General features: G+C 38.1%; 1 protein-coding gene across 1 annotated transcript in view; it reads left to right on the forward strand.

Annotated features, from left to right (window-relative positions):
- Positions 1-10,958: 10,958 nt before the first annotated feature.
- Positions 10,959-13,669, forward strand: part of malrd1 (MAM and LDL receptor class A domain containing 1) — a 50,958-nt gene continuing 48,247 nt past the window's right edge. Inside the window, exons 1-4 of the mRNA XM_056365089.1 lie at positions 10,959-11,133; positions 12,743-12,874; positions 12,999-13,087; positions 13,189-13,350. Coding sequence (XP_056221064.1) covers positions 10,959-11,133; positions 12,743-12,874; positions 12,999-13,087; positions 13,189-13,350 — 558 coding nt within the window. The remainder of the gene's footprint in view (positions 11,134-12,742; positions 12,875-12,998; positions 13,088-13,188; positions 13,351-13,669) is intronic.

Genomic DNA, 13,669 nt, shown 5'->3' on the forward strand with positions numbered 1-13,669 from the left:
GACTATTCTGACTGGAATTTATGAATGTTTATCTCAACATAAATGGATTTTTATGTATTCATTTAATTTTTATAGGTTGATGAGTGTGTGTGTGTGTGTGTGTGTGTGTGTGTGTGATAACTATGGGCAAAATTATACAGCTTTTTTTTAATATTCATTAAAGATGAAAGTGGAATTGGCGGATTATCTTTACTTAAGGTTCCAGAAATGACCATTATTATAGCCATTGTAATACCCATGGGTATAATAATGGTCATTTCTGTATTTTGCCACCTTCATCAAATGTGCAAGCCCAGTTTGTGGGGAAGGGGAGGGTTACTTCAACACCTTTCTGTCCATTGGGGTTTAATAAGGCCAGAAGAAAAGAAAACATTTGAAGCAGAAATCCAAGGTTCAATGTAATCTTTATTATCCCAGAGTGCAATTTGTTGCACAGCCAGCAGTAAACAGATACAGCAAATATCATAATCACATACACTAACCTACACTCAAGCAATTTACACTAAAGACAAAGACGGTACCAGGGACAAATGAGTTTTTGAGTCTATTGCTCCTGCATCTAGACATAATATATCTCTTGATTTTTCCAAGTTCCAGTTGATTTTGCAGTTATTATCGTTTTCACGCGTACGGCAGCGGAGCCTGGGTGACCCCAAACAATGAAGAAGTAAAGTGGATTTTCAAACCAGCATGAGGGTTAAACCTGCACAGACGATGGCTCTGCTGTATTCAAGTGTCCCAGCAAGCCACGGCTGTGTGACGGCGAGGCTGAATGCACCAACACCAGCACCCTGAAACTCAAGCAGCTAAATGGAGCTCGGCTTTAATCAATGAAAAAGTGTTTTATTATTTCGATTAATTCCAATGGCATTATGTGGCTTCACTGATTCCGTAGTGCAGTTGATTCCCTTCTATTTGAGATCTATTATGTGCGTATGCCTTGTTATTTTCAAAGGTGCCGAATGTTAACTGGGAAGCTTAGATACGTTTTTGGATTGCTTTTCTCTTCATACAGGCCGGATCTGTCAGAATTTAATACATTTTGAATTGAGACCAGACCGATTTGTTGTACTAAAATTGGTGAAATAAACACCATATGCTGAACAGACTGGCTGAATGGAAGCCTCGGGCAGTTGTACAATAAAACAGTGAAGGCAGAAAAACACCTTTTTTTTGTTCTTGTGCTAGTTTTACATTGTTGTACTTTAGAAAAGAAAATAACTTTGCCTGTTTGCAGTCCAAAAATGCCTCCAAGAAATCTGTACATAAGATTTGAGACTTTTTAAAAAAAAAACACACTACACCTGGCCATTACAGACTGAAAACAACTCCATACATGGTATCATCCTCCTGTAGCCTTTACTGAATCTAACCTGTATTTTAGCATGTGTGCAACTGTTCAAAGGTTTGTTACTAGAGAGAGATGATTTGCCGGCAACCTTCTGCGCCTTGTGGCCTTTTCCTCTACGTTTAGCATTTGACTTCACTCCTATTCTATTGTGACGCTGACTGAACATATTTTGATCCTTGCAGCTTTTGTTACTAATCTTCTTTAATTCAATTTGACGTGCGCTTCCTCCTGCAGTCTTTATATCCTCAAATAGAAATATCCGCACATGGGGATCCAGTATCTTCCCTGATTCCACACCAGTCAGTCAAAATCAGAATTATACATTGCTGTTGTTCACTTGACCACTATTCTCCGCTCAGAGATGATTACAGCGCCCGGGCCGCTGATAAATTCACTTAAAAAAAAATAAATAAAATCAATTTCCTAGATGTGTTGTGCAGCCAATGCTCTCATGACACTTTCCCTGTCATATAAGTGTCACTTTTAAGCCTGTCTTCTTATACATTCATCAGTTTGATTTGCATTTTACAAGGATGCTTCACCGCTGGTCCATGACCTCCCCAACCTCCTACACTTCCATCACACATATACCCTACACAGGATGGTTTTTTATCAGATATACAAGATATCACCTTTATGTTTAGCTTCCAAACATTCACACAAAGCACTTGCAAAAACCGATATCAAATATATTATATAGCTGTATAGTAAGTATAGTTACAAGCTCTTCAGTTGCAGACCAGTTGTAGTAAACTAGTTTTCCGCTTGCTTGAAATTACTTTATGCTGTTGAAGCCAAATTTCCCATCTGTTCACCTTTTGTTTTCAGCTTTTATCCGTGTGTAATATTTCACTTGCAGTCCAGGAAAAATGCCAGATATTTTCCATTTGGTCCTCAGAAATAGCAGCGCTAATGGTCCAGGGAAGCAAGAGTTTAACCTTTCCGTTTCCAAACAGAATTAATGCAGATTACTCACTCATAAAATAAATGTTACGTTTTTCTTTCTTTTAATGCAAAATACTTATTTCTTTAAAAGCTGTAACGATGGCTTAAAATGGATGAAAGATTTTATGTTACATTTCAAGTTATCTTTGCTTGGCTGTAATGAAATGTCAAGTCACACATTTCACAGGTAATTGCGCCAAATGTCACTTTCTTCACCTACTGAAATGAAATTCAAGGTTCACTTCAAATCCCATGCAGCCACTTTTAGACTTCTGTTAGAATAATACTATTAAATGACTACTGTCTTGTTGCACACACATTATAATCCTGTATTGTGTTGTACATGAGTGCAGAATTATAGCCTGTTACTCGCTCTAGTGGCTGTAGATATGGGAGTCAGATATTACAGTAAATTTACAGTGGTAATAGTCTCAGTGCTTCCTTATGGTGGGGAAGGGAAAAGAGTAAAGGAACAGAATTGTCACTAACGTTGTAGTTCTGTCGTAAAGAACTGAAATCTCAACAAACAATGAGAGTAAAAGTGGATAAAGTACACAGGAGAGGTGTCTTTTCTCTATAATATAAGTGTCACCATTTTGCTTTTTTTTTTTTTTTTTTTTATCCTTTGCCAGTGGCAGGAAATATGACACATAGTGCAGCCAATATCTGACAACAGTGGCGACTGGATCAGGTGGAAATGGAGCATGCCTTTCAGGCCCCTTTGTACATATATTCTCCTATTCCTAACCAGTCGTCCTGTGCTGGAACAACAGTAGGAATATACATGTGAGCATTCGACACTCTGCCACTTTGAAAGACACAAAATAACATGCAATGAATCTGGGGCTTTTGGGGGCCCCCAGAACAGTTGACCACTTTTCCTAGTTGGTATTCCAGCCTTGTGCATGGGACTGGAAACTGCAAACTACTTGGCAGAGAGACCTCAGAATAATATGGGGATTGATATTCTGCCTCAGGATTATCTGTAATAGGAGATACAAGCAAATAGGGAAATAAATTATTGTCATAGAGAGTGGTTTTCACTTCTTCTACAACTAAGTAAACATATTAATAGTATAATAATACTATGGTTATTTTTTTACACTTATAAAAATGCAAAATTATTTGATGATTTTGTAACACTAATTATCCATAAGTAACAATGTCTTATTATGTAAAATTAATAATCCTTTAACCTTTTAATGTCATGACAGAAAAGTCGATTTGGTTTATCTTGCTGAGCTCTGCCCTTAAAATGAGCAAGTAACAAAAGTGATATATTGACTCTGACAAGTTAAAAGCTACTCCTTCTGGTTGGGTACAGTGACAGAGCAAAGTGAACACTCCCCGCTGGAAACTCCTTGAACTTCTCCCTGTGAACTTCACACACAACAGGGAACGTCCTAAACCGAAAAAAAAAAGAAGCTCTGCACCTATTGAACTCTTTATCCATGTCAGAGTTTTCCTGGCTGAGGAGACTGATTCCCACCTCAGATCATTCAAACCAGTGGAGCAAAGACACATCTACTAGTGCTGAACTCTTTTCTGGGTGAGGAGCATTGCAGTATATTGCCACATTTTGCTGAACTCACAGTAGTAGAACAGAAGTTGTTAAATATTCAGCTGTAGCAAGAAATACACTTTAAATGGTACACTGATAGTACCGAGCCAGCGCAGCTCATCAGTCCAGAGAAACTGATTTTATCTTTTTTCCACTTTGCTGTTCTCTTTTTGTTGCAAATGTGAAGTGCAGGACAAAGGAGCAGTAAACATAGGTAGTAAACTTACAAAACGGACTATTTTGTCTATATGCATTTCACTTCTGTTCTGATTAAAGTCAGAAAACGTATTCATACCACTTTTCAAAAACGTAAAAACACGCACACATAAACACCCAAACAACAGAAATGGATCACCTGAAAATAGCTGTGAATTGAGGTATTTGATATGTAAGTGTAGCAATAAATCACCTTTAGCTTTGAGCTGTGAAAAACAACTGTTAAGTACGCAGGGATGTAGTGAGGTGGAATGATGTTTTGTGTTAGTTTAAAGCCTCACTGCAGAGTCATGGACTATACTTATAATACTATAGGTGCAATCTCTACAAAGTCATTAAGTAGTTGATGCATCTTGTGAAAAAAGTATCAGATACATTTTTGTCAAGCTTAAGCTTACGAGAGGGCCTGACTTTTGCAATAATTTTTATTTGAAAGAATTAGGACTAAAACACCCAAACAGAAATTTATATCAGAATTTGAATTTTTACAGCATATTCGATGCATTATTCAAGAGAGCTTGGATAACTGTGCAAAAAAGGATGCAAACCCAGAAAAGGAGCCTCTATTTTGTTGGAGAAATTTAAAGCATCCTTTGTTTTTATGGCACCAAGGCGAATTCAATTGTGTCAACAGTTGTGCAGTTAAAAGAGAGATATACTGTATGTGTACCATCACCAACAACAAGGTATCAAAATAAATAAATTGTAAAGTAAAAATAAATGGCAGAGGATGGCGTTTGCTCTTTGAGATGATAATCTACTGTTTGACATGAACAGTAAAGAATTCAGCTTTTTCACTCAAAATTCATGTGCAGTTCCACACGCGTGGGCGTCTTGAAGTTTTTATCATCCCATGTTGGTACTTCAGGCCATGACAGAACATGAGCTATTCTGTATGAAATTGTATTTTATCTGATGAAATAGGAGGTTCAATGTCACTCATGGCTGGATGTGATTAACATGAGTCCAACATTGCAGCTGTGAGCCCGCATCAATCAGCTATATGAACCTGAACCACAGGCACGGTTAGATACCTCATAGGTCCATAAGCCTTGACATTTTTGCTTTATCAAGGCAGCATTTATTATTTCATATCTGATCACATACAGCAGCAGTCCTGTATCAGCTGTCATTAGAAGAAATGACTTGTGTTGAGCTGTCTGCGTCCTGCCCAAAACCACACAGACTCACAGCCTCTCTGCCCTGATGGATGCATGTAAATGCCTCAATTACAGCACGTGCTCCATGAATTCGTGCCCTGGTGTCAGCTCATTATTTACACGCACACACACAGGGTTGTCATGGTCAAGGATTCTGCCAATTTCCCCTTATAATTTATACATTGCAGCATTTGAATATCAAAAGGTATGAGCTGTCACACTCCTTTTTAATTCTCAACTTTCTGGAATCATACTCTGACTGACTGTCGTCTCAGTTTAATACTTTGTAAAGACTGTTTAAAGTTGAAAGTCACAGTGAAGAAAATTTTATCTTTGAAATCATTCTGGGTTGTCATTATAAAACCTATCCCCTCCTCCTGTTTAATGACCCCCCCACCCCCCCTTCTTAGTCATTAATCAAGCTATAATTATTATTCAGGTGATTTACTTTGAGGGCTAATGACCAAAAGGAGAAAGGACAGGTTCTTCACTCAAAAAAGACTTTATAATAATGTGATGCATTATTTAGAAAATCTGTCATCTGTCATTTACAACAAGTAAATAAATAATTAGGTAATTAATTGTAAGGGCTGATTTATTGCCGTGGTGGAATATAACTATGTACATTTATACAAGTACTGCACTTAAAGACCCCCTCTGATGAAAGTCAAGTTTTTAACCTTATTTTCATATGCTGTTTTTTATATAATACAATACATATCATGAGCGATTCACACAGCCAGGGATTCGTACATCAGATAACCAATCCCATCAACTTGCGGGGACGTGGGCTGGACAAAACCTTGTCAGGACAGAGAGCCAGAGTTTGCACTAGCACAGCCACTAACACTGTGTCAGCCAGTTGCAAGCTAACACGCTAACAAACAACATAAACAAACTAGAAAATGCCATTTCTGAAGAAATTGTGGGATTGCTGGCTTCTGCATAAACTGAAGCTAAACTGCGTTGCTGGCTTGAAATTTGTAAGAAGAAGCAGTTGAAGTCGTATTAAGAGATAGGGAAAAGGCATGAAGAATGCAAACTATAGTGAAAAAGTTTAAAATGTGAGTCATATTGTGGAAGCGAATTGATGTACACACAGAGAGAAACTGAGCTGCATTGCCTTGTGCATATACCCTTCACTGTAAATCCCAATTCACTCACTCAATTTAAAAATTTATTGGAAACAGCCTGCACACAAAACTTGTTTACATGTATATCAACTACGGAGGCGGTGGAAACCGTAAGGCAACACCTGCTACACGACAACAGCATTCACACTAGAACCAACCTCAACCCAGAGCAGATATGCAAACTGCTGGACCTCTGTGTCAACACCACCTGTTTCCAGCATGACGGGGTTTTACAGACAAAAGCATGGCAGTGACTCCCATTGTGGCAAACCTACATGGAAGAAGTAGAAAGCAGGGCCCTGAATTTTGACACATGGGTCAAAATTAAAACCCAGGAAGTGCACACCTTCACAGAACACATCAACTCAGTGGACAGAAACATCAAGTTCACACAAGAAGATGTCAGAAACAACAGCTTGCCTCTTTCGGACTGTGCTGTACACATTGAAGACGACAGGAGCCTCCAGATTAGAATATACAGGACACCCACCCACATAGACCAGTACCTACTCTGTGACTCTCACAACCCACTGGAACACACTGGAAGCGATAGGAGTTACCCTTGTTTGTGAACTGACCATTGTGAAATCAGCAACAAGATCCAGGAAGAACACCGACTCTGCAGGGGGTGAAGAAAAGAATAAATGCAGCAACAACAGATGTTAGTGACTAGCTGGAGCATTTAATGGCGAAAAAGCCAGATATTTCCCTTAGGAGTTGGTGGAGACCAAAAACAGAGCTAAAAGAGAGTGAATATCGGACTTAAATTCAACAGGTGGCCAGAAACATAACACCAACTGAATGATGTGCCACATAACTGCTGGATGTGTAAATACGCAACTGTTTGCTAACAAGTTTGCCTTATTAACTTAATAGGTAATGATATGTTGCATATATTTAAGTAAATGATCTGTATGTTCTTTTCTCGTCTGTTTTACTGCAGATGTGGGGTATGCTTTTAAAAATAAAATCTAGCCTCTGCGGGCTTCAGTTGCTAGCTGGCTTCCTGACCTTTTTCTGAGCATGTGGGCAAAGTGGCACTTAAATACTGACAGGTGGCAGCGTTGCAGCAGGACAAGGAACTGGCAAATGGGATGCATAAGCCTCAGGTGTTTCATGGAGGCTGATTTTCTGGCTCACATTCCTCTTATCAAGTTAATTTGTCAACTCTGTGTCGGCCGCTGTGGGTCACACATCACAGAGCACTGCAGGATCTTCCTCCCCACTCTGTGCTGATTGGAGATGCAGAGTGAAGCATCTCCTACAGTTACACTGTTAAAATTAAACTCCAGCTGTTATGATCACTCTGCAGTGAATCACTGGATTCAGGTTTGAGGGAAATTACCAGGTGTTGCACATCGGCACGGCTCGAGCAGGATTATGAAAGCAGATTGGCTGTATTCAAAATGCGATGAAATTGTTCGTCGCTGTCAATATGTTCTAATTACCAACGTGTTGAAAGGTGCCCGAGTAGGAAAAAAGCGGTTATGGTAATGAATCATCATGACTAGGCAACACAGGTTAACTTTGGTCTCTTTATTTCTCCTGTAGAGCTACATTTCCCATAAAACTGCAATCACACAGACAATCATCAACAGCTTTCTTTCTACTGCTGAATAGAAACATGTCCAGGAACATAAAGTCTGTACTCAACAGAAATTCTTAGAGATTTCATTGGTCATTTTACTTCTTTTTTTTTTTTTGCCTGTATTTGCTGCAGCAGGTAACAATCTGATTTGGCTTTCCTCCCGGTACATTCCCTCTTTTTTATTTATTTATCTTTTAACTTGTGAGATAATGGAATTTTTAACTAAAATTCTCCATTGCAGATTATGTGCTGGTGTGAAACAGTAACTTCCCACTTTCCATTTCTCATCAACAGAGGGGCAAAAATTTGAGGTCAAAGACAATCAGTCTGGTTACAAACAGGAACAGGATTTAATCACAGTTTTGTTTTAATATGTGCAACACTGTGCAACAACAGATTAGTTCAAATCTGTGACAAATGGTTGCACTGGTCGCACCAGCCCCTGGAGCCTCAATGATAAATCTTTCTTATTGAAATCACTTAAAGTGCTGCTTTGCTTTGACCTCAGTTTTGCTCATGAAGGTGAAATGAGTAACAAGAGTTTTTAAGAATTCATAAGCTGTAGTAGAGAGGAGGAAGGAAACATATGAGCTGTGAAGGGAAGCTTTGTTGAAAATCCGCAGCATTTTTGTACTTGTAGAAATGTTTTTTTTTAAGCCATGCAAGGCAAAGCAAGGCTGGTTCAGACTGAAATATCACAACAACTGGATGGACTACCTTTTAATAAAAGTTAGTTTGGTTCACACACTCATGTCGCCCCACGCTCCTTTACACCGGTGGATTCACCTTTTTAATTGAGTTGTAAAGTGATGTTTAGTCCTTGATGTCTGGGGCCTATGGTGTTCGTTAAAAGAGCCTCGGCTCTCTGTATATATTATTATACAATACAACGATTGTGCTTAAGTACAGCCTCACTTCATCTAACATAGACACTTAACTTTGCTTTATTTTTTCCATCATATTTACTTGAAGGACTACACTGTACTGAACAGAATATTGAGTGTATTTTCTATGTGAACATAGCTTTTAATCTAGTAATATCAGTAGTACAGCACTAGACTGCTTTTATACCCATCTGCTATGAAAATTATGTGCCTTCACGAAAATAATTTGTTAATTAACTCCCACTTTTATTCATGAATGAAGTCAGCTTTGTGCTGCTGTGTTGGCTGGACTCTTTACAGGCAGATGTTAATAACTCCCCTTGTTGAGCTGAAGTTAATTATGGTCATGAGTCACCATGATTGAGCACATTGCTATTCTGTACTCTTGCACCTTAATGTCATATGTTAAAACTGCAATAAGATTATTAGACTTAATCTTCCTGACCACAAATTGCTTCCCATCCAATGTATTTCTGCATCTTGACACTGTTATTCAAATAAAAAACATTCTACGCTATATGTGGCGTGGCTCTGCATGCTGCTGACTGTATTATGATACTATCACTACCACTGCCAATAGGGATCAATACATACGTGATCTTTTCCTTGTTTGATTGGTCCATCATCCCCCATGGAGCTGTCAGGCTTGCCTTTTTTCTCAAGGTTAATTTCATTTGAACTACACCAGCTGCAACTACACTCTTGTACTGGCTTGCTGCTGTCTGTTTTAAGGTCCTGTCTTTATTGATTGCTGTGAAATGAAATTATGCCTCACCGTAAAGTGGGGCTGAGCCCTGTTGGACACAGTTAACGATGCTATTATAGTAGTTCATAATCCCAACCTAAGCTCTTCTCTCCCTTGTTACATGTTAAATCCATCAACTTGTAATTAGTCAGATCTAATGTATTTTATCTTGTTGAAAACACTTGGCACTCTTCAGGCTCTTCATTGTTTCCACCTGTGCAGGCGCATATAGCTTTCCAATTAAATTATGTTATATTAGCAGTGGTTATTTAAAAGCTGTTTGTGCTCCAGGATAAGAATGTATGTTGTTGTAAGTTACAGCTGAAATAAACACATGCAAATGCAAACACATACACCTAACCAAGCACTTACCTTTTGGCCATGTTAGCATTGTTGCTGTCAATGTTGGTTGACCCGCCACTTTGATTCAGACTGAAATATCTCAACAACTATTGGATTCTTTGAAATTTGGTAGGGATGTTCATGAATTCAAATTGGATGGATCGCCTTGAAATGTGATCCACACATTCACGTTTTTAGTAAGGATGATTTCTTTTAACCTTCAGTCAAAGTTTATGCTTTATTTCGTGTTTACTGCTAATTAGTGATCGTTAGCTTTCTACACTCACATGGTAGCCATTACACCAGCTAAACATCAGCATGGTTGCATTCTCATTGTGCGGATGTTAGCCTGCTAATGTTAGCACTCACAGCATCATGGTGCATAACTACAGCCTCACAGAGCTAACTCTAGTTTTAAGGAATAGGTTGACTTTTCCTACAAGAGTTAGATCAGAAGATGTTTCGACATGATTAAACAAACAAGATATAATTAGTAAGCTGAGCCTTAGGGGAGCCGTTGGGCAGATTTTGTTATCTTTGGACTGAACCAGGCTAGCTGTTTCCCCTTGCTTCCAGTCCTCATGCTAAGAAAGATAATGTACGATGCTGGCTGCAGCTTCACATTTACCATCCAGACTAGGAAGCATCTTCTCAATCATCTCAACTCTCAGCAAGAACGCAAACATGTTTCCCAAAACCTAAGCTTAAGTCTAATCTTTAGTTTAAACCCATTTCAAGAATATAGAACCACCAAAACATGCTCACGTTTTCTTGTTATGACATGGTCCATGTTAAAAACAGAGACACATGAACTGGCAAAGTGACCTTATTGAGCAACAGCCATAAAAGCCATTTATTACCCTTTACAACACGCTAACACTGTGAACACACGTACTGGATCAATTCAAGAGCCAAGTAAACTGGAGACGGTGAAGCAACGCTCTGCCACGACTGGAGTTTCCCCTCATGCTCGAACAACAAAATGCTTTACTTGGAGGTGAAAATAAGGAGTTTTAGTTGAAGGACAAACAACATGTTGCTGCTGGGCTCTGTGTGGCTGCTGTTGACTTTCAGTCTGGTGTTTACCCCTGAGTGTGTCCAGGGCTGTTCAACCCAGGAGTTTACCTGTGCTCAGGGGTTATGTGTGCCTGAGGATTGTGTGTGTGACTTCACTGACAACTGTGGAGATGGGAGCGACGAGGAAAAGTGTGAGTAAAACAGGGAAACATACAGTATGATAATATAAACCCGAATCAGAAAGTGTAAAGAGGTATTGTTAATAACCATTGTAGAAAAAGATTTTAATTAATACTGTATTTTACCTTTCTGTTCAGTTATTCAAAGTAAAAGTAAATCAAACATTATCTAAACATCACTTGCTTCCAAATAATCTAAAAAGATTAGTGATAATTGATTAATTATTTTTAATTGCCTCACACTCAGGGCCACTGCTGGCCCATTTCTGTACCAAAAGCAACGCTGATATAATGGTATACTTAAAAGATGTCCTTAAAGTCCTTAGGAACTTTTTACCTTGGAAGTTACACTGTTCTATATTACAAGCCCTTTTGCACTTTAAACAAATATCCACGTATCCTCAAATGAGCCCCTGAAGCAACACTCGTCTCATAAAACAGTGACTTTCTCTTACATTATTGTTGCCTTTGAAGTTTAAAGCTTATGGGCAGATTGTGCGTATCCCTGTGCATTGCATTTCAAGGCTATTCAAGGCTAGGTTAATAGTGTGGTACTAGTGTGGTAGTTCAAGGATCCAGGAAATCAAGGGTTTTATTGTCTCATAAAAAGCAAAGTATGTGTATGTGTAGTGAAGTGTCACTACCTGTAGTGTAACATAATTGTGATTGGCTCCTTTAGAGAAGAAAGTATCCAAATTAATTAATAAGAGGTTTATGAAAATAATATTTATTTTTAATAAAACTTGTAGTTTTGGAACATTTCAATTAGGGCAATAAAAGACTATGACTCAAAACCAAAAGTGTGATGGGCCCTGATGCAGCGCACCTGCTACACTGTGGACAGTTACGCCATTGGTGGCTACTATTAAGACTAGTGTGAAAAAAAAGAAATATGATTGATGAAAATTCAAATATAAAATTAACAAACAATAAATATATGTTAAATATAAAATGTACATATGCCACAATTGCAGATAAACTACAATAAATATATAAAATAAACAAAAATGTGTACAAGCATGAGTGCAGGGCAGTGGAAAGGACACACATACATACATACATACATACATATACATATATTAGGATATACAGGTGTACAGTACATAATAATTTTTTTTTATCATACAAATGAATGGTCCAGATTTAATACTTAAGAATCATTATAAAAGTATTTGTAATTGGCAGCATTTTTACACATGAAGTGACTTGTACTAAAAGTTTAAGTAATATGTGCACAATTCTTGAAATATAATACCCAAATACCATGGCAGCCATAACAAAGTAAGTTATAACAAGAGGATTTTGTGGATATATTCAATTGTTTACATATATCTTTAGAAAAAATAAAGCAATATAAATGTAATTTTGATTCCTGTTTGGCATACAGTATTATTACTAATGTTTTATGATCCCTTGCTGCACATTTGGCTATAAAGTCAAATAAGAATCTATATGAAAAACCATTCAGTTTCTGCTGAGCTGACAAATCTTTATTGTCCATGGAAGCCACAGCTGAGTCCCCATGCAAAGAACAATGGTAAAAATGTATTTCAGGATCAAACACAAAAGAGTGAAAGTGAAAGCGACAGTACAATGGAAGTTTTACTGTTTTCTGTTGAAGGTTCCAAATATAAGACGTGTAACTTTGAGGAGGGATTCTGTGACCTGATCCAAAGCTCAGAGACATTATCTGAATGGACCAGAACAACTGAAGTCCCAGGACTCAAACATGACCACACCAACAGCACATCAGGTTAGAGCATCTGACCTTTGCTGTATGGGACGTATACTCCATTTTGAATTCACAAGCTTCACTTTATATTGGTTTAATTATTTTTTCACATGCATACACCCCCACACTTCTCTCTCTCCTTCAGCATATTTCCTGTCTCTGTTATCTGTGGGAGGAAACACAACCACAGCAGACCTGACCAGTCCCGTTTTCCTGCCCAATCAGACTTGCCAGGTAACAAAATACTCTAAATAGGTAACTTTAGCATAATCCAAGACAAATCCATTAACAACATGATATCAACTGACGAGTCAGCTTTCGTTTTCATTCAACAGATGAGTTTTTACTATTATGTTGGGGCAAAACATGGAGATCTTCAGGTCCTGGTTCAGACTCCACCGGGTCAGAGCACAGTGCTGTGGAAGTACTCCACACAAGTACAGATGGAAACGTGGCTGCGGACAGTGGTTCAGTTTTCAAGTAATCACACTTTTCAGGTATGTAACGTTCAGAATTTACCATAATGACATTTTATATTGCTGTTTTATTGATTATATTAGATTAGATTAGATTAGATTAGATCGGTCACCCATGCACACCAACAAATCACAAAAGGGACAGTCAGGCAGGTCACAGCTGAAAACATATGACATCATGCCACAACAGTAGTAACATTAACATAAAGATGATGCTTTAGCAATAGCCATTAAATTAAATCTATTCAATACAGTCGGTTGAGTAATAAATAAAAGTAAGTAATGCGCCTGAAAACAGGATCAATAAAACAGGCAATTAATATAAAAATGAATACATTGG

This window comes from Seriola aureovittata, chromosome 20, assembly GCF_021018895.1.
Source record: "Seriola aureovittata isolate HTS-2021-v1 ecotype China chromosome 20, ASM2101889v1, whole genome shotgun sequence".
In the NCBI taxonomy this organism is placed as follows: Eukaryota; Metazoa; Chordata; class Actinopteri; order Carangiformes; family Carangidae; genus Seriola; species Seriola aureovittata.